This window comes from Hemiscyllium ocellatum, chromosome X (genome assembly GCF_020745735.1).
Source record: "Hemiscyllium ocellatum isolate sHemOce1 chromosome X, sHemOce1.pat.X.cur, whole genome shotgun sequence".
Taxonomy (NCBI): Eukaryota; Metazoa; Chordata; class Chondrichthyes; order Orectolobiformes; family Hemiscylliidae; genus Hemiscyllium; species Hemiscyllium ocellatum.
The window spans coordinates 13,601,374-13,622,926 of NC_083453.1; the positions used below are offsets into that span (position 1 = coordinate 13,601,374).

General features: G+C 40.1%; 1 protein-coding gene across 1 annotated transcript in view; it reads right to left on the reverse strand.

Moving 5' to 3' along the window:
* Nucleotides 1-21,553, reverse strand: part of LOC132805813 (uncharacterized) — a 47,918-nt gene that overhangs the window by 14,572 nt on the left and 11,793 nt on the right. The window contains exons 5-11 of the mRNA XM_060821098.1: nucleotides 18,816-18,977; nucleotides 18,524-18,678; nucleotides 9,596-9,686; nucleotides 7,862-7,995; nucleotides 5,781-5,868; nucleotides 4,628-4,752; nucleotides 585-692 (exon numbers count right to left, since the gene is read on the reverse strand). Of these exons, the coding sequence (XP_060677081.1) occupies nucleotides 585-692; nucleotides 4,628-4,752; nucleotides 5,781-5,868; nucleotides 7,862-7,995; nucleotides 9,596-9,686; nucleotides 18,524-18,678; nucleotides 18,816-18,977 (863 nt within the window). The remainder of the gene's footprint in view (nucleotides 1-584; nucleotides 693-4,627; nucleotides 4,753-5,780; nucleotides 5,869-7,861; nucleotides 7,996-9,595; nucleotides 9,687-18,523; nucleotides 18,679-18,815; nucleotides 18,978-21,553) is intronic.

Sequence of the window (21,553 nt, forward strand, 5' to 3'; positions counted from 1 at the left end):
AAGGGTTCTGCTCACTCTGAGAGCTGGCTCTGAGGGAGCTGGGCCAGTATGAAGGACTCTCCACGTGTAAATAAAGGGTGACTTGGTGACGGAAGCAAAATTTGCTGAGGGTTGTGACACTTTGGAACATACTGCTTCAGAAGGTGGTATAGGCAGGTCATTGGGGTAAATTGACTGCATTTCCTAATTAAAAATGTAAGGTTATCAGGGTTAGATAAGAATGTGGAATTTGAAACACAAACAGATCAGCCATCAACGTTTTGAACAGTGGAGCAGGCTCAATGACAAAATGGCTTAGTTCAGCTCCTGATTTGGATGTTTGTATGTTCAAATGACAAATTTAAGGGAGAATAACTTTTGGGGGCACTTTAGAGGATCCAAGCCACAATGTTCTAACAGGTAACGGACAGCTTGGCCAAAAAGGTAATTTTTAAGACAGATTTTCAACACTCCAGTGACATATACTCCTGTATAGTCAAGAACTTGTACATTAAATAGTCTCGGAACAAATAGTTTACCAATTTCATCAACAGAAACAGTTGTGACGTGTTACATAACACAAAACCTCACTATCCTTCACCCACCATTGGCAGATATTCACCATCCTTTGTATGGTCTGAGACACTCTGTCCATTTGTCTTGCCCTTAAGAGAGTGATGATTTGACCAATTCACAGGTTTAGAAGTTGCAACCTGTCAGAATGAATAAAGTTAGATTAACAAGAGTCTAAACCAAATTTCTGAATAACACATGCATACTGGAGAAGGGACTCTACAAATTGAACAAGTTTGTGGGAATTTTTAAAGAATATATTAAGATCAGTAGCAGCAACAGGAACACATCTAATGACTCTTTTTGAAGTCAAACTAGCCTTGTTTGTTTTTCATCAAATGTGAAGATGAATTTTTAACCAGTAATGAACTGCTCTTGAACCTCTAAATGATAATTCAATGTTCAAGTTCTTCATTAAATTGCTGAGCCCACATTGTCACTAAATGTTCATGTTAGGTGGCAGCAATTGAGCATGTAATATTTTAGAATACTATTTTATGCAACTTTATTCCATTAAACTGGTTTTAAACTGAATCTACAATTATGTTGTAAATGCAATTCAACTAAACAATTTGTGCAGTGTTCAAGAGAAATTTGTACTCATCTTAACACAAATAAATGACAGAGTATTAGACAGTATACAGCATTTGAACACAACTTCCTATTCTATTTTGAGCAAATTCCAATATTGTACTCAAGCTCTTTCTTGCAAGGGTGGCAACTCATGCTGGTGTATTGTTGTACACTTTTCCACTACCTCATCTAAATGTGGGTATGCAATATGTGAAATATGCAATACCAGACTGCAGCTATCAACAGACTAGTCATCCTTGTTTGGGATTGGTACCACACGAATGTTTGTCTGTGCTGAGTGAGCTGATACTCAGCTCACCACAGCACTCAGACACTCTGAATAGAAAGGAATAAAAATGACTGGGTATGGCTGAAATAGGACCTCCCGTACCTACCCCTCCCCCAATACAAAACTGAAAAGAAAAATGCTTGAACAACACAATGGGTGATGGCAAAAGGCGAAGTAAATTGGAGAAGGAAAACAAATAAATTCAAGACTGAATGAGTTTACCATACAAACTTTCCAATTTATTTGGATAAAGGATTGGCTAACCAACAGAACAGAGTTAAAATAAATGGATCTTTTTCTGGTTGGCGAGCTGTAACTAGTGGGATACAACAAAGTTCAGTCCTCAGGGCCCCAACTATTTACAATCTATATTCATGATTTGTATGCAGAAATAGAATGTACTATCACCAGATTTGCAGATGACACTCAAATTGGTGAGAAAGTCAGTTGCAATGAAGAAAAACAAATTTACAAATGAATATGAATAGGTTACGTTAGATGAATGGTTCACTATTTGGCAAATGGAGATTAATGTGGTTTGAGGTTATCCTTTTTGGTTGGAATCATATAAATGGAGAGAAACTCCAGAGTGCTTCAGGTCAGAGGGATCTGGGTGACCTTGTGCATGAATCACAGAAAGCTTGTCTGCAGAACAGCAGGTAATGGAGGAGGGAAAATGAAATTTTGGCATTCATTGCTAAAAGAATGGAGTATAAAAATAGGGAAGCGTTGCTGCAACTGTACAAGGGATTGGTGAGACTGCATCTGGAGTACTGTGGACAGCTTTGTCCCCTTACATGAGGAAGGATATAATTGCATTGGAGGCAGTTCACAGATGAAAAGCTTGTTTTGAGAGGAGAGATTGTGCAGTTTTGGCCTATACTCACTAGAGTTTAGAGGTATACAAGATGCTAAAGGGGATTGACAAAGTAGATGGAGAGTGGAGGTTTTCCTTTATGGGGAAATATAGAATGAGGAGGTGTCAGTTTTAGGCAAAGAGATGGCAGATTTAAAAGAGATGAGGAGAAATTACTTTTCTCAAAAGGGTCGTAAATGTTAAAAAGGCACATGGGAGCCTTGGGTTTATAAATAAATAGAGGCATAGGGTATTAAAGCAAGGAGGTGATGCTACACATTTACAAATCATTGGTCAGACTACATTTGAAGTACTGTGTTCAGTTTTGGACACCTTATTTTAAGCCATGGAGAGAGATAAAAGGAGATTTAGATTAGATTAGATTACTTACAGTGTGGAAACAGGCCCTTCGGCCCAACAAGTCCACACCGACCCGCCAAAGCGCAACCCACCCATACCCCTACATATACCCCTTACCTAACACTACGGGCAATTTAGCATGGCCAATTCACCTGACCCGCACATCTTGGGACTGTGGGAGGAAACCGGAGCACCCGGAGGAAACCCACGCAGACACGGGGAGAATGTGCAAACTCCACACAGTCAGTCAGTCGCCTGAGGCGGGAATTGAACCCAGGTCCCTGGTGCTGTGAGGCAGCAGTGCTAACCACTGTGCCACCGTGCCGCCCTAGAATGATACCAGGAATGAGGGATTTTAGATACAAGGAACTTGGGTTTATTCTCCTTGGAGAAGAGAAGATTAAGAGGTGACCTTATTGAGGTGTTCAAAATTCTGAATGATTTGACAGGGTAAAGAAGGATATTCTCTTTCCACTAGTTGGTATACCAGAAACTAAGGGTCACAATTTCAAGATTGTCAGCAAGAGAGCAAGGAGTGAGGCGAGGAAAAACTTCTTTACTTGGTTGTTAGGATTTGGAATGTGCTGCCTGAGAGACTGTTTCCATGGGAGGATTCAAACGAGAGCTGAATATATTTTTGAAAGTGATCATAAGAGGGCTATGGAAATTGAGCTGGGTAGCTCTTTTAGGAACTTGTACAGACATGATGGGTCAAATGGACTTTTCCTACACTGTAAAAATTTACAATTCTATGAAATCTGTGGAATTCATTATCCCATAGTATAGTGGACCCTGGGACTGAAACAAACAGGCTTGAGGGGCTGAATTGTCTCCTCCTGCTCCTAATACTTATGTTCTTATAAGATCATAAAGATGTAGGACCAGAAGGAGGCTATTCACCCATTGAGTCTGCTCCACCATTCAATTTGATCATGGCTGATCTGATAACCCTCAATGCCACTTTCCTGCCTTATCCCCACAACCCTTGATTCCCTAACTGATTTAAAAAAAACTGTCCATCTTAGTCTTGAATATACTTAATAATCCAGCTTCTACAACCCTCTATAGTAAAGAATTCCACAGATCCACTATCCACAGAGACAAAATTCCTCCACATCTTGGGTCTTAAGTGGGCAATCCCTTACTTAGCACTCTCGTTCAAGGCTCTCCCACAACATTTGACTCTGCCTTTTTTAATTTTAGCAAGACCTCCTTTGTTTTATACTCCATTCTCTTTGAAAGAAAGGCCAACAGTGCATTTGTCATCCTCATTACCCACTGAACTTGGATGCTAGCTTTTTGCGATTCATACATCAGGACTCCCAAATTCCTCTCCAGCGCATTTTTCTGCACTCTTTTTCTACTTAAATAATATTCAGCTCTTTATTCTTTCTGACAAAGTGCACAACTTCACATCTTCCCACATTATATTCAATCTTTTCACCCACTCACTCAACCTGTCTAAACCCTTTGGAGACAATGTTGTCCTCGTCACTTGCGTTTCCGCGTATTTTTGCATTATCTTCAAACGTGGCAATGGTACCTTCTCTTATGTCATCCATGTCATTAATATAGATTGGAAATAATTGTGGCCCCAGTGCTGATCCTTGTGGCACACCAGTAGTTACAGGTTGCCATTCTGAAAATCCTTTACCCAACTCTGTCTTTTATTAGTTAACCAATCTCCTAACCATGGGGATATATGACCCCCAACACCCCGGGCTCTTGTCTTATTAAGTAGCCTTCTGTGCATATTGGATGCCTTCTGAAAATCCAACTATATCATAGCTACTTTATCTATCCCCTTTATTTATCCTACTTGTTACCTCCTCAAAGAACTCTAACTCTAATAAGTTTGTCAGGTCTGATTTCCTTTTCATGAACCTTTCCAGGTACTAACTTATTGTGCCAATATATGGCTTTTTGATCATTGATACTCAAAAGAAAATCCAAGAATCCAACATGCAAACCATCAATTTGAGTGCAAACTTACTTACCGTACTTGAAGGGGGAGCATGCATATTTCTTGGATGCCGTACGTTTTGAGATGATAGAGCCAGTGTACTGCTGAATTGATAGTTAGATGGTTGTAACACTCTATGTGGTGTTTGCATTCTTAGATCTAAAGAGAGGTTTTTACAATATTAGCTTCAAGAGGCCAGCATGGGTCATGACATAGACGTATACCACAATAAGTTCATTTTTTACATCACATTTTAGTCTTAAATTAACACAGTTAATGGTGAAGTTGGCATCTCCACTGACAAAGATTACTGATCTTCAGCACAATTCACACCCTACCTTAATAGCAAAACTGATAATTGGCAGGTAAATACAGTTAAGCATCTGACAGGTCTTCTGCGTGAGGAGGTTTCTTGATTTCACACATTGATGATAAGCTGCTCTACTCTATCTCAACCTCTCAAAACCTCCACTGTCAGAATGCATACTTAATAGCCAGTCTCCCACCATAATACTCTCTTCCTGAACTTTTAGTTTCTGCAGACCTCCTCAGCACTGAACCCCCACTCCCATGTGTCAACTCTGGCCTGATCTGGAATGTTTGCAGCCTCTATATCTTATTGGTTGCTGAGCTGAAATTTCAACCTCAACTTCTGTACCAAAGTCCACCTACTTTCACTTCCTTAATATCACTTGAATCCTCCACTGCCTCAGTTCAGCCACTAAAGCGCTCATCTGTGCTCCAGATTCAACTGGTTGGTGTCCCATCTCACATGCTGAATATACTTAAGCTAATTAAAACTCTGTCATCTATCATCTAACTTAGACTAGGCCTTGTGTGAAATTTGATTACTTTGAATATGTATCTGATTTTGAATTCAATTAGCAGTGTATATCAAAACAGAATGAAGTTCCAGGTTTAGCCTTCAGTCTGCTGAGCAGTCGCTGCTTATTCCACAACAGGAAAAAGCAAATGGGGAAATCACCACTCATTTGATTCTGAAGATTCAGATAATCTAAACTGTCCTATCGTTATCCCATTCCACAAAGAGTAAAAGTAAAAGGCTGCTGTACTTTCCAATATTACTACAACAAATATTTTCCGAAGTACTTAATTAGCTGTGAAGCACTTTTGAAAATCCTAAGGTCATGAAAGGCTGATATAAAAAAGTCTTTCTTTTGATCTACCTTCGGTATCTGATTTGCAAGTGCCAGGACCTCCAACAGAAGCAAATGTAGGAGCAACAGAGCGATTCGATTCACAAGCCCTTTCCATCTGAAGAGAGAGATGAAGAAAGTGTTATGTAGTTCAAATTTCAAGGAGAAATAGGAGGAGGGAAGAATATATGCAGAGAGAGAAGAAAAATGGCCAAATTATTGAATTGGGTAAATTTGGCAAAGGGGAATAAGATTTCAATAGCACCACTGATCCCAGGATCTGAATAACTGCCATTAATTTATTTCAGTTTATCTTAACCAAGCTGAACTGGAGTAGAGATCAATTTGTTTAAAAGCTAGAGTGTGGACAATCAATCCTCAATCTATACATGGTGCTATTCATTCCTTTGCCAACTTCTATCTCACACAAAATGTTTTACAATTCCCAGTTTAATTCATCAACATCCAAAAATATATGGTGTGTGTTCGGAAACCAAAATCAATTTCCCTATTCATCATAGCTATCGCCAGTATATTTTCTAACTTGATTGTTCACACATGCCATGCACTAATTCCCCCTACATTGCACCTGCCATACTCAAAACAGCCATTGAATCCAAAGATCAATTTGAGAGCGATGCTTTAAACTCAGAACTGCACGGCTGTTATACAAAACAGAGAGGATCAAATGCACTCATTTTCCTTTCATGAAAGACCCATAAATCCCAAGTAGTTGGTGATGAGGACCCAGAACAACAGATTGATAAATAGGAACTCTTCGTTCAAAGATGATTTCACAAAACTCAAGTTTACAAAAATTTGTAGAGGGTTAATTTCATTGAGAGACAACTGATTCATCTAAGAGGCACATAGTAAAACAGTTGCTCTTGGACAAGATGTACAACATAACAGTTGCATAACATCTTCACCTCAAAACAGAGCATCCAATTAAGTTTGTATTTCCTATAGGATGAAAAGTAGAAACAATGGGTTGAAAAATGGGTTTCTTGCAGGTGCTCCGGTTTCCACCCACAGTCCAAAGATGTGCACATTAGGTGAACTGGCCATGCTTAATTGCCCATAGTGATCAGGGATGTGTAGGTTAGATGCATTAGTCAGGGGGAAATGTAAAGTAATAGCGTAGGGGAATGGATCTGGGTGGGATACTCTTCAGAGGGTCGGTGTGGACTTGAGCCAAATGGCCTGTTTCCACACTCTAGGGGTTCGATGATGATTCTAAGATTTCTGTCTGTTTTGGTATTCCAGTGCCACTTGATGGACAGGATGGTCAACTTTATCCAAACATAATTTCAAGATGAGCTACTAGGAAGGAAAAAGTGTCGTGATTGTAATGAGGTCAGCCAGATAGAACTCAGAATAGGAATTCCCTGTTTGGAACTATTAATCTGGTTCAATCAGGAAGCTCTGGCTGACAGATAGAAATAGGAGTGTCAGAGGTTCTGTTCACTCAGAGCTGAGGAAGCTAAACCAGTGTCAAGGACTCTTCTCATACAAATTAAGGGTTACTTAGTGACAGGAGAGCAGCATCTGCGGAGTCATTTCAGAAAGAACACCTATAGCTGACTCTGGAGTGAAAGGATACATGGCTTTCACAGGAATCTCCCAAAAGTTTAATCAGAGTTTAGATTCAATATGAACAGCCTAATTTAGTTCTGAACTTTCCACTGTAACCAGCTACCACCTAGATTAGATACTCTGTTTTGGGGACTGGGAGTGCAGGGTGAAGGGGAGTACAAGCAAATTTATAATTTACAAGGCCACCTTAGTACATTGCTCTTGTAAGCTCAGGGGTGGGCAGTTGAAATGTTTCCGCAAACTATTGTCCTGCTCATTTTCAAAGAAGTTAAAAATCACCCAACACCAGGTTATAGTCCTAGAGGTTTAATTGGAAGCACTAACTTTCGGAGCACTGCTCCTTCATCAGCACTCCAAAAGCTAGTACTTCTAATTAAACCTGTTGGACTATAAACTGGTGTTGTATGATTTTTAACTTTGTACACCCCAGCCCAACACCGACATCTCCAAATCATTTTCAAAGAATACAGAGATGTTTGATAGTCTATCACCATTATCCAGAGACATATACAGACCAAGTTGAAGTCCCGGCCATCTGGTTTACATCTGGCTGCCTTCTGGGATGAAAAGTGCAGTCTACTGCTAACTTGGTTATATAATTTGATTGGTTGAAGAATGGAACTTGGAGAACTTATTTCAGTACCTGCACCTGAAAAGGAAAGCAAATAGCAAAAGTATTAAATCTCTTTTACCAGAAATTACAGAAAGTGAATGTACTTATCCAGTTCTTTGAACACTTTACAATTTAGTGACTGAATAAAGTTGAGAAGCACAAAGGTATCTAAGAATAGACACACAGCTGGGATAAAGATAGGCTTATAATAGAAATCAACATCATTTGGGTTTTTGGTCTGCAGTCAAGTCACAATTAGTGAAAATTGGAGTCTCGTGGTCTGATTGACACCTTGCCAATACAATGTTATACAACTAGTCAAGAAAGAGAGCTCAAATACAAATGCACTAATAAAGGAAGGTAATTTCTCTATTGCAGGAAAAGAAGTTCAAACTGCAAAACAAAAAGATCATGAGAAAAAGATACTCAAACATAAAATAGGCCCCTATTCAGCAATGGGGACTACAAGTAGATACTTTGCCAAAGTACATTTGATCAGGTGAAATTTGATAGAATGACACAGTCATGGTTATAAACATTTGCTGCAGCTTTTGAGCATTCAACTCATTTCCGACAGGGCCCAGCATACCATCTTGTTCAGGTCTCAATTTTTTCATTTCAAGTTAAAAATCAAGCCCAAAGTAACACTTGCATTGAGGATAATTCCAAGTCCAGAAGAGATTCCTTACTGGCATCTAATATTTCTGTGATACATTTCTGCTTTAAGAATATACAGAAGTTGGTCAACAAAATAGTACTAGATCTCCAAGTGCCTGAATAAATGAGTCCATCCTTCCCAATTATAGATTATGCATTCTACAACTTTAGTCAGTAATAAAAGAAGGAGTGAGCTCAAAGTGATTTTCTACCAGTGGGTGCCTGTACCAAGGTTTGAATCAGTATCAAAAATGAAGGGCAAGTCTACAATTTGCCATCTGCATATTAAACATCACAAGTTCTCAAAGATTCCATGCATGAGGATTCCTATTACATAGTTCATTTCCTGCAGTTACAAAAGATGTATTTATTGGAAAGGTCATCAGTTGAAACTGACCTTAACTAGGTGTACAGCATTAGGGGAATCTTTACAATTACTGGATTGAAGAGAGTGACATATAGGGAATGCTCCCAAATCTACACAAGAAGATTCGTACATGTCAGTACCAGGGTGAGGCTGCACTACAGTATGACCAGATTTTGTGCAGAATGGTTTAGTGTAGAACACTGGTTGGCAAATCATTCTTCTTCCTAGATTGCTCAGCAAGGATTTACTCTCAGGAAATAGATTGTTCTTGATGTGGAGATAATAGGCGTAGCTCTTGAAATGGTCAAAAATATCCATTTAAAAGTAGCTGGATATTTTTACAAATAGGAGCATTAGTTGGCACCATTGGTCATTTTTGGACTAAAAAGATTTTTTTCAAAAGAAGAATACTAATTATATTGTCATACAGTAGTTTTGGACCACAAGCTTTCTCTTCTGCAAGTCGACAAGTCAAGACAGTTAACAAAATGGAAGAAGAAGAAAACTAAGGAGATGGTTCAGGATGAGGCTGTGAAAAAAATGGACTGTTATTCCCAATCCATCATATCACATTTTACACATGGAATATAGCAATTCTTTACAGCAGCTTACCTCTGGTACCCAGCTTAGCTATGCAGGAGGCACGGCCCCAGGCAAGAGGAAGTGTAGGACGATTGCAGGGCATGTATGATGATCTTCCCATCTGTGAGAAAACAAAGTTAGAACAAAAATGGTAACTATACTTGTTCCCAGTCAGTCACTTTTTGTTCTTGAAAAGAAAACAGCAGGAAAACATCCCAAAAAATATAGTTTTGCAGAAAATCAAATCTTTGCAAGTTTCACTAGAAAATACCATTGATTGCTAGCATCCACTACAAGCATAGTGTGCCTATTGAAACATGAATAGTTATGCAAAAAAAAACACAGGGAATTGTACAAATGTTTAAAGCTTGCATTTGAATTCAATGAGCTTTATTGTTACATGTACTGAAATGAGTACAGTGAAAAGTTTCTAAGTCATAGTACCATCTTAGGTACAAAAGGTACCTAGATACAGTTTCTTCAGTTGCAGATTATTTACAGTGTAACAAAAACACCAACACATGGCACTCTTAGGTACAGAGTACCTCAGGACAATCCTTAGTTACAGAATAGAGAAATGACGAGAAAAAACAGTTACATTACAGCTATACACAGTATAACCATAAAAGTCGGAGAAACAAGAAGCAAGTTAAAAAAAGACAAATAGCACAGTCTCTCTCAAAGGGCTCTCTCAACACAGAGGCCCTCCACATGGTCTGACCACTGACTGCCACCATGCTCTGCCCTGGGCCACTGATTGCTGGCAACCTCACTCTGGGTTATTAGTAGATTTAGAGTCAGAGTCACATGGCATGGAAACAGACCCTTTAGCCCAACTCGTCTGCGCTGACCAGACATCCCAATCTGACCTCGTCCCATTTGCCAGCACTTGGCCCATATCCCTCTAAACCCATTCTATTCATATAGCTATCCAGATGCCTTTTAAATTTTGTAATTATACCCACCTCCGCCACTTCTTCTGGCAGCTCATTCCACACATGCACCACTCTCTGTGTGAAAAAGTTATCCCTCAGGTCCTTTGTACATCTTTCCCCTCTCACTTTATACCTAGTTTTGTACTCCCTCCACACTAGGAAAAATGTCTTGGTTATTCATCCTATCCATGCCCTTCATGATTTTAAAACCTCTAAGGTCACCTCTCAATCTCCGATGCTCTAGGGGGAAAAGTCCCAGCCTGTTCAGCCTCCCCCTATAACTCAAACCCTCCAGTCCCAGGAACATCTTTGTAAAATCTTTTCTGCACCCTCTGAAGTTTAACGATGTCTTTCCTATTGAAAGGCAATCAAAAATTGAATGCAGTATTCCAAAAGTAGCCTCACCAATGTCCTGTACAGCTGCAAATGACATCTCAACTCATATTCTCAATGTTCTGACCAATGAAGGCAAGCATATAGAACACCTTCTTCACCACCCTGTCTACCTACACCTCCGCTTTCAAAGAATTATGCACCTGCACCCCTCAATCTCTTTGTTCGGCAACACTCCCCAGGACCCTACCATTAACTGTATAAATCCTGCCCTGGTTTACCTTACCAAAATGCTACACCTCACATTTATCTAAATTAAACTCTATTTGCTACTCCTTGGCCCTTTGGCCCATCTAATCAAGGTTCCATTATAGTCTGAGATAATCTTCTTCACTGTGCACTACACCACTAATTTTAGTGTCATCTGCAAACTTACTAACCATACGCCTATATTCACACCCAAATCAAATTGATATAAATGATGAAAAGCAGTGGACTCAGCACCTGTCACTGTGGCAGACCACCGGTCACAGGCCTCCAGTCTAAAAAGCAACCTTCTACCACGACCCTCTGTCTCCTAACTTCAAACCAATTTTGTATCCAATTGGCCAGCTCCCCTTGAATCCCATATGACCTAACCTTACTAACTAGTCTGGCATGCAGAACCTTGTTGAACACTTGCTGAAGCCATATAGACAATGTCAGCTGCTCTGCCCTCATCAATCTTCTTTGTCACCTCTTCAAAAAAACTCAGTCAAGTTAGTGAGACAAGATTTCTCACACACAAAGCCACACTCTTTTGCCCTTAATGTATTTGTAGATTCTCTTTAAATTCTCCTTAACTCTATTTGCCAAAGCTATATCATGTCTCCTTTGTGCCCTCACAATTTCCTTCCTAAGTAAACTTCTACTGCAGTTATACTCTTCGAGGGATTCACTTGATCCCAGCTGTTGATACCTAATATCTGCCTTCTTCTTTTTCTTGACCAGAGCCACAATTTCTCTAGGCATTCAATATTCCCTAAACCTACCAGCCTTGCCCTTCACACTAACAGGAACATACTGTCTTTGAATTCTCATTATCTCATTCTTAAACGCCTCCCGCTTCCCAACTGTCCCTCCCACTTCCCAACCCGTGAATAGCTTCCCCCAACCAACTTTTGAAAGTTCCTGTCGAAAACTGTCAAAATTGGCCCTACTCCAATTTAGAACTTTACCTTTTTAATCCAGTCTATCCTTTTCCATAGTTATTTTAAAACTAATAGAATTATGGTGACTGGCCCCAAAGTGCTCCCCCACTGACACCTCAGTCACTTCCCCTGCCTTATTTCCCAATAGAAGGTCAAGTATTGCTCCTTCTCTAGTAAGCACATCCACAGATTGAAAATGAAAGTTTGTGTGTCCACACTTAAATTCCTTCCTATCCTAGCCCTTAACACCATGACAATCCCAGTCTATGTCTAGAAAGTTAAAATTCCTTACTATTACAACCCAGACACTCTTACAGATGTCGGAGACCTCCTTACAAATTTGCTTCTCAATTTTCTGCTGACTATTGGTGGTGGTGGGGTGGGGGTTCTATAATACAATTCCAACAAGGTGATCATCCCTTTCTTATTAAGTTACGCCCATTTAGCTTCACTGCATGATCTTCCAGAAATATCCTAAGTACAGCTGTAATGATGTTATCCTGAACCAAGAACACCACACCCTCAACATCTCTCTTGCCCCCTTTCTATCCTTCCTATAGCATCTATACCCTAGAACATTAAACTGGCAGTCTGTCCATCCCTGAGAGATGTCCCTGTTAAAGCTGTGATATCCCAGTCCCATGTTCCTAACCATACCCTAAGTTTATCTGTCTTGTCAGGCCTCTTGTATTTTAGTAAATGCAGTTTAATTTACCAGTCTTGCCTCATTCTCTGCCAAGCTCTTGTCTGCCCTGACTATTTGACTCATTCCCCCTCAACCATTGTACCAGCCTCAGCCTTTTCTCACTAACACATTGGTTCCCACCACCCCACCCTCACTTACTAGTTTAAAGCCTCCCGAGTAGCACCAGCAAATTTCCCTACAAAGATATTGGTCCCTTTCAATTTGGGCAGAACCCGTCCCTCTTAAATTGGTCATTTTTCCCCTGAAGAGATCCTAATGATCCAAAAACGTGACTCCTCACCCCCTGCATAGCTCCTTAATCATGCATTCATTTGCTCTATCCTCCTATTCCTACTCTCACTATCATGTGGCACCGGTAGTAGTCCAGATGTTACTACCTTCAAGGACCTACTTTTTAACCTCCTGCATAAATTTCCTATATTCTCTTGACAGAATCTCATCCCTTTCCCTGCCCATGTCGTTGGTATCAACATGCACAACTACCTCTTGCTGGTCACTCTCCCCTTTCAGCATACTCTGTACCCTCTCTGGAGGCATCCTTCACACCGGCAAGTATGCATGGCTTGTCTAGCTTCATGAAGGACAGCTCCCCTTGCCAGCATTGTGTATAAATCCTCTGCGCGAGGGATTGGGTATTTATACAGCTGTGAAAAGTTGTTTACCATTTGTTTCAAATCCACACAAAGACAAACCGACGCACTGGGCTTCATAATTGGTACAATGAGTGCTCCCCATTATGCAAACTGCACTGGTTTGATGATTCTTTCACTTGCCAGCCTCCTGATTTCTGACTCTACTTTTGTCCATAAGGCAAATAGCACTGCGCGGGCATTGCAGAATTGTGGAATTGCTTCCTGGTCAACACATAAGGTGGCCTTGGCTCCTTTGATAGTCCTTAAAACCTCCTGAAAAGCTTCTGGAGTATTTAATTAGGACTTCACTCAGGCAGCCATTTTCTAATTGGAAAATGTGGGGCCAATCAAGGTGAATCTTTCTCAACCAATTTCACTCCATCAAGCTAGGGCCCAAGCCTTTTACTACAATTGGTGGGAACGAAACCAGCTGCTTCTCATAAGAGACCGGAACCAAAGTTGTACCCTTCATCTGTAAAGGTTCCCTGGTATAAGTTCTCAGTCTAGCCGAGGTCTTGCGCAAACTTAAGGTTTGGAATCCAGAGTGAATTTTGTTAAAGACTGGTTCTGTAATCACTGATACAGCTGCGCTGGTATCAATCTCCATTAGAACTGGGTGACCATTTAAACAGATGTTTATTTTGATTGGTTCTGATTTGGACGTTGCTAAGCAATTTAACTGTTCCAAACCAGACGTAGGAGGATTTTCCGGGGTGTGCACTCTCCTGGATACTGGCCTATGAGTTCTCTTACTTCATTTAGGTCTAGTGGGACTCTTTTGTTGTCTCAAATTCACATACTGGCAGCAACTACAATGGCTTACCAGTCCAGATCCTAAAGAAAATGTTAACCATTTGGCTGAGGCTCGGATTTGTTTTGGGGTTTTGCTGTGGGCCCCTCTGTTCAGGATCTGTTCCTGAGTGAGGCTGTGCAACTGCTTTCACCTCAAGTGGTGTTCCCAAAGCTCAATTGAACTGGCAAAGGTGTCATTTCCATCAGAATACCCTATAACTCATATGGTCCACTTGCTGCATTTTCCAATGATAAAGCCAGTTGTAGGGACTGTTTGAAGTGCAGTAGAAGCTTTTGCATGGTTACATCATTAATCCCACGTACCAAACAAACAGTTTCTCGGCATCTCATTAAGGGTTAAATCAAAGTCACATGCTCAAAGTTTGTGAGAAGATTTGTAGCTCGGGTGCTCGTTGTTGTGGTTCTGTTCGCCGAGCTGGGAATTTGTGTTGCAGATGTTTCGTCCCCGTCTAGGTGACATCCTCAGTGCTTGGGAGCGTCCTGTAAGCGCTTCTGTGATCTTTCCTCCGGCATTTGTATTGGTTTGAATCTGCCGCTTCCGGTTGTCAGTTTCAGCTGTCCGCTGCAGTGGCCGGTATATTGGGTCCAGGTTGATGTGCTTATTGATTGAATCTGTGGATGAGTGCGATGCCGCTAGGAATTCCCTGGCTGTTCTGTTTGTTCTCTCAAGTCACATGCCTCTGGTAGTTGTCTTAAATCTAGTCAAAAATCTCGAAATGGATTCCCCTGGTTCTCAAATTGCAGGGTCGAACCAGTAGTGTCTCAGAGGTAGCTTGGGGCTGTAATATTCCTTAACTAAATCTGTCAATTCTTGAAAAAAGGTTTCAGTACCTAGTATCTCAGGGAAAGTTAGGCTCCTAATAATTGAAAAAGCTGTGGATCCACAAGCTGTCAGAATTACTTGTTGCTTTTCATCTGCCCCAATGTCATTTGCCCGGAAAAAATAATACATACTGGGCCCAATCTTCGATGGCAGAATCGAACGAGTCAACCTTCCCAAATAATAGCATGATGCCAGAAATGCTGATAAAACTCAAAAGATAACTATTGCAAGTGAATTTCTTTAGGACCGTACTTTTCTCTCGTTGCCACTGAAATAACTTCAGAGGCCAGTATTCCATCACCAGGTCATACTTTATTTACAGGTGGAAAGTCCTTGACACTGACCCAGCTCCCTCAGAGCCAGCTCCGAGAATGAGCAGAATCTCTGACACTCCTGTTTATATGTCAGCCAAGTTTTCCTGATTGCACCAGTTAACTGTCCCAATCAGGAAATTCATATCCTGTCACGTCCACCTAGCTAACCTTGTTATAATGTGGCAAAAGCCAAGGCTTGGAATTTAGATAGCGAAGAATGTAGCTTTCTAGCATTAAATACCAATAAAGCTGCATGCAGTAAATTTCAGAGTTATTGGGAGCCAGTTGGGAAGACACTAACCCAGTGTTGTCTGTGCCTCACGATACAAGGTTTCTTGTGGCAATCAACGACGTTGTTATTGAGAACTGTATCGAGAGGGGATCCCATGGCAACACAATCTATTCATGCATAGATTATGTCATTGAAACTGAACTCAGCTGCCTGAGTTAAGTTGATACGTTCAACGAATACAGACAATTGTCTCAATCACCATGACAATAGTAATGTGGTATACTAGCAAATAGGTTATCAAAAGCAAACAAACACACAAGAATGGTATTGGTATCAATTTGCATGCCCTTATTTGTCTTCATGAAGGTGAAGGAACTCTCTACCATTTCTGTGGAAAGTCCATCCCAAACTATTCATAGCAACTCACTCAACAATTTAGCCAATTCATGTTGTGCAGAACCAGTCATAGACATGATAGGACAAAAAGGAGCATCATTTTTGGTGTGTCTTGGGTAGCTCATACATTAGTGGACACATCTAGACAGGTTATTGCTCTTACACAAGTCCAAAAACATTTTTACAAATTGTTTTTGAACAAGGTTGCTCAGAAAAATACAATAGAAGCATATTTTCAACACCCCTCCTGGTGAGGCAAACATTTACTTTCCAACTTAGTTGACTGTATTTGCTGCTCACAATGCAGTCTCCTCAACATTGAGGCCAAATGCAGACTAAGTAACCATTTTGTAGAACACCTATGTTGCGCCTGTAAAAATGGCCCAGATTTCCAGTTACTTGCCATTTTAATACACCATTTTGCTCTTAAGTGCACATTTTCTGTTCGAGACTACTGTAGTGTTCCAGTGAAACCCAATGCAAGCTGGAGGAACAGCACCTTATTTTCCACTTAGGCATTTTACAGGCTTCTGGACTCAACATTGGAGTTCAATAATTTCAAGCTATGATCTCTGTCCTACATTTTATTCCTCCCACCTCCTTCTAGTGTCTTGTATTCATGACTATGCTTTCAGAGATCACCTATAGTCTGTTATTAACATCTAGTCTGAATTTACATCACTTCTCTACAACTTGTTTCCTTCGGCTCTGAAGTGTCAAGTTGTACTTTAAACAGTAATTCTGGTTCTTTCTCCCCAAATGTTGCCAAATCTGCTGAGTTTCTCCAGAATTTTCTGTTTTTAAGACAGGTATGTATGTCTGGGTTGATCCCAAGGCCTTGCACTGCTACCAGACTTTTGTGCTGCATGTGAAAATCCCAATGAAGGGCTTTTGCCTGAAACGTCGATTTTCTTGCTCCTCAGATGCTGCCTGAACCGCTGTGCTTTTCCAGCACCACTCTAATCTAGAATCTGATTTCCAGCATCTGCAGTCCTTGTTTTTACCTATGTGAAAATCACTCAAGATGTGTGCTATATCAGCTAGGTGCACTTTCATGTACTCAGTGACTTCATGCCTTTAAGAATCAGAGTTGACTTGCAGTGCTTGAATTTAAACAAAAGCTTGGTAGTTAAACTGTTCCCTGGTACATTCTCCATGGCAACACCTCTACCAACCAATCAGCACCCTCTTCTCATTCAGGACAATATTTGTCCCCTTTGGGATTTTGTATTCTTTCGACTCTGTCCTAATGAGTCAAACTTCAACAACATGTCTTTTTTTGAAGTAGTGAGACATGTTAGTTGTTCAATCATTAACAGTGTGTTGAAGCAATACAAGCTGCATGGTATCAGATTGAATGAGTGCTACAGAAGATGGTCTCTCTTTCAATCTCCCATATATAATTACAAAGAAATTCTTTTTCAAGGAAGTTAATTGCCAGTTGATCAGTAGATGCAGACAAAAAGAAAATTAGATACTTAAACCACATTTCACAATCTTAGGATGTCCCAAAACAACTAACAGTCAATTAAGTACTTTTGAAATGTAACTCCTGTTGTAATGTAGAAAACATGGTAGCTAGTTTACATACAGAGTTTCCACAAGTGTTTTAATGCAGCACAGTTCCTGAAATGGATAGCATGTACCAGGTACTTCACAGCAAGAAGCCACAAAAAAAAATGAATGATAGCAGATGCTAAGTACAGTACGGGTACATTTCATACCCCAAGAAATGTTAATTATACTTATTGGAGACACAGAAAAGAAATGTTTTCAGCTCCTTGCAACTGAATCAAATTAAGCGCCATATTGAACAGTCCAGCTTTTTGGTAATGGCTTTTCGGGCAACACAGAGTCTTTCTTCATTTCATCAGCAGTCAGTCAAAATCCTGGAACTTGCTTCCCAATAGCATTGTGGGTGTACCTATAACAAATGGACTGCAGCAGTTCAAGCAGCTCACTCACATTTTTCTCAAGGGCAATTAGGGATGGGCAATAAATGCTGGCCCAGCCAGTGATGCCCACATCCAATCAATGAATGAAAGAGAAATAAAATTCTAAAATCACCTCATCAGCTATACAAGAAATGTCCCTCATTTGTGGGGAAGAATGACTTGTGGCATGCTAACCATCTCAAAGATTCTATATTGCAAGTCCAATGTCTTATAATCAACCATATTCCACCAACACCTTAATACAGAGCTCATGTAGAATTGAGAATCAAGCCTACCACAAACTCAACATTGTTTTCAGGGAATCCTAGCTCCCCATAATAATTGCCCTTCTTTGCTACAGATTTGTTTTACAGCTTGGTCTTGGGCCTTATGCACGAGCCAAAAGAAACCGCTGCTAAAATTGTATACCACGGTTACTTGAGTAGCCCTGGTCACTAGCTCTGGTAAAGTTCAAAATAGCAGTGTTTTATTTTTTGCTAAGAAGTTTTTGTTTTAATAGCATTTGTAAATCAGTACAAGTGGTAATTGTGACAAAGATCTCCAACCAACATAACATAAAATGCTTATAAACATAGAATGTGCGATTTCTTGCAGCAAACACCTTTTGCATTCTTTTCAAAGTGACCTACCACATATGGACTTTGCGCAGGATACTTGCAATGGAGTGCACTGTCCTTCTCAGGGGCTCGTATTGTCATGCTAGGTTTGCCACAGAGGTTGCTGAAAATATTCTTGTCATCAAGAGTTGATGGGGCATTCCCAAGTGCCATATCATTGTTATTACCTACACCAAGAGAATCCACATAATGAAATAAAACCTACAGCCATGGTCACTTTACAGTTTTCAATCTAAACAATGTTCTGAGTTTGAAATAAATTTCAAAAGTTGCTTAAAAGGGATACCAAAAATGGGGAAAATACCTGGTTTTGGATTAGATGGCTCATGATTTTGGCTATTCATTTTCATGGATATTGTGTGCGCCAGACTGAGTTTGTGGTTGGTTACATTAAAAGCATTAAGTCCAACATTTGATAGGATGCTCTGTAGAGCCATTGGATTATTCACAAAATCTTCATTATTGTCTACAATTATACAGAAAAATAGTTATTTCAAATCACCATGATGGAAACATAACACCAAATTTTACATCACTTTTGGAAGTGTAGCATACTGGGACTACACTACATAATGCAACTCAAGAGGTTCAGAAGAATATTGAATTATCAATCTTAATGCCTACATAATATAAAACAGCCAGAAACACATTTTTGTCTCTTTGTTGTGAGAATTCCAGAGTACATTAATTTACATTGTAAAATGATTTCAGAACATGAATCTGAAGCATAAAGGGTCATTTGGACAGATAACATCACTTTATCTCGATGATTGATGTGAGAGAAATAAGAAAATTGATAATTTTTAAAAATAGTTGGGGTTAAAAATCGAAATGGTTACAAAACGGCAGATTCAGCTGTGGGAAGAGCCATGTAGAACATGCTTGCCGTGAATAACTTTGCAACTTGATGAGGGAGCTGCTTCTAATATCTCATTACGTAAAGAGAATAAGAAATTCCATCATGAATGTGAAAGACAAATGCATGTGGGAAATCGAAGTATTCAGATGATAAACAGATCTGACATTTGGTGAGCTATTGTGCCTTTAAAAACAAGTTTAAAAGAACATGACACCCAATGGCATTCAGTACGACTCTTGATTTGATATTGCATTCAAACTCCGTCATCCATACGCAATATTACTTTGAGGGTCGAGCAAAGTGAATTGTTTCATCCAAAATAGTTTGAATCTTTACACATTAGTATCATAAATGGAGAATAATTTAACCAATGGGAGGACACACAAGCTATTTTCACCTCTTTTCCAATTTGTTTAGGGATTATTAGTGAAGGCATTATACCCCACACATAGCAGTGAATTGGTATGTTTGGTTCATAAGTAATTGTTTGCAAATGGAACTGGCATCAATCTGTGAACAAAGAGAAAGTCCAAGCCATCCATCTTGGTGAATACCTAAGCCTATGAATCATTTGATTTATATTTCACTGATCTTTTGCGCAATAATTACTAGCAGAAGTCACATACAGCCAAACAAAACAGCAAGCTGGTACATAAAAAGTGAACAAAATGCTGCAATTTCACAAGCAAGCCCACCTTGAGCCCACTTGCCATAAACATCAATTGTTGCAACTGGATGCGGTGAATAATAGAACACATTTGCAGTCACAGGTGTAATGCAGAAAATAAGCGGCTACCAATTTGCACAAAGCAATACAGCAAAACAATAATGAACAGTCAGTCAATCTGTTTTATTAATATTGGTTAAGACAGAAATATTGGCCGGAATACATGAGAACTTCCCTGCTCTTCATTAAAATAGTGGCATAGGCTCTCTCATCTGAGAGATGCCCTCCATATCAGGGGGGGTGGAGGGAGGGGGAAGATGGGGTTCTGGTTTAAAATTGGACTGAACAAGGCGAGTTCAGGGAGTGCAGTGTTTCTTCAGTACTGTAACAAGTGTCAGCCTAGGTTTTGTGCTGAAGTCTCTGGAGGAAGACTTATATGCATAGCTAATTCTAATTCAAGTGATGAGTGCTATCCACTGATCCTCAGCTAATGGCATACCTGCATAAAGGCTCTCAAGTAACTATCCAAGGATGTGCAACACTAAAAGGTGAGAGTTGAGTCAACAGTTCTTGTCTTCAGCAATATACTTTTAAAAAAATCACTCACAGAACAAGGTTATTCCTTGAGCAAGGGCTACTCAATAGCGCTGTCAGTGACAACTTCTTTCATTTTGATGATCTAGCATAGACTGATAGAGCAGGCTGGCCAAATTACAGAACAATGGACCAATGGAGATGGTGTCAGGTTCACTGGACTTTATTGCAGGCTCTCATCTAAAAAGTGGCCAGAGACAATAGGTGTTTCCATCTTATCAAGATATCAGTGTTGGTGGCTGGGGAGACCATTACAGCTGCAATGCAGTCTGTTGTTTCTCAGGAATGTCAGAAGCTGTTAGCTGCCTTTAACTCAGCCATCTTACTGATCAATGGACACAGATCAAGGATCCAGTGGAAGGACAATAGCTGGGGTCACTCACTTGATACTGCCATAGGAACTCAGTGTTCTGAGAGGGAAGGCCTAGCATTACAGTGAAACATGAAAGTTGGTGTCAGTCCAGAAATAACATCAATATAAAGTGATCAGTTGTCATGAAAGGACAGCCAGCCAAGATCCATATCTCTTCTGTAGAGAATGAGAAGGTCAACCATCTCTGATTACATCCATGAACAGGTTGACTAAAAAAACATTGCATGTGAGTCTCCTCTCATTTAGGATTCTTGTGGTGCAATGGTAGTGTCCCTACCTCTGGGTCAGAAGACTTGGGTTCAAGTCTCACCTGCTCCACAGGTATTTCTGAACAGATTAAGCAGGGTCAGATTTAAGTCCTACTGCTCCAGGGGTGTGTCATAACATCTCTAACAGGCTGATTAGAAAATAAAATGACTGATTTCTTGTTACAATGTAGAATGAGAGGGTGGGTGAGAAAATGTTCATTTATTTGAAGGGGAAAGTGGAGTAATACGCTGGGGTGAAAGAGATGTGTTCAGATGGACCGTGCAGTAAATTCTGTCCATT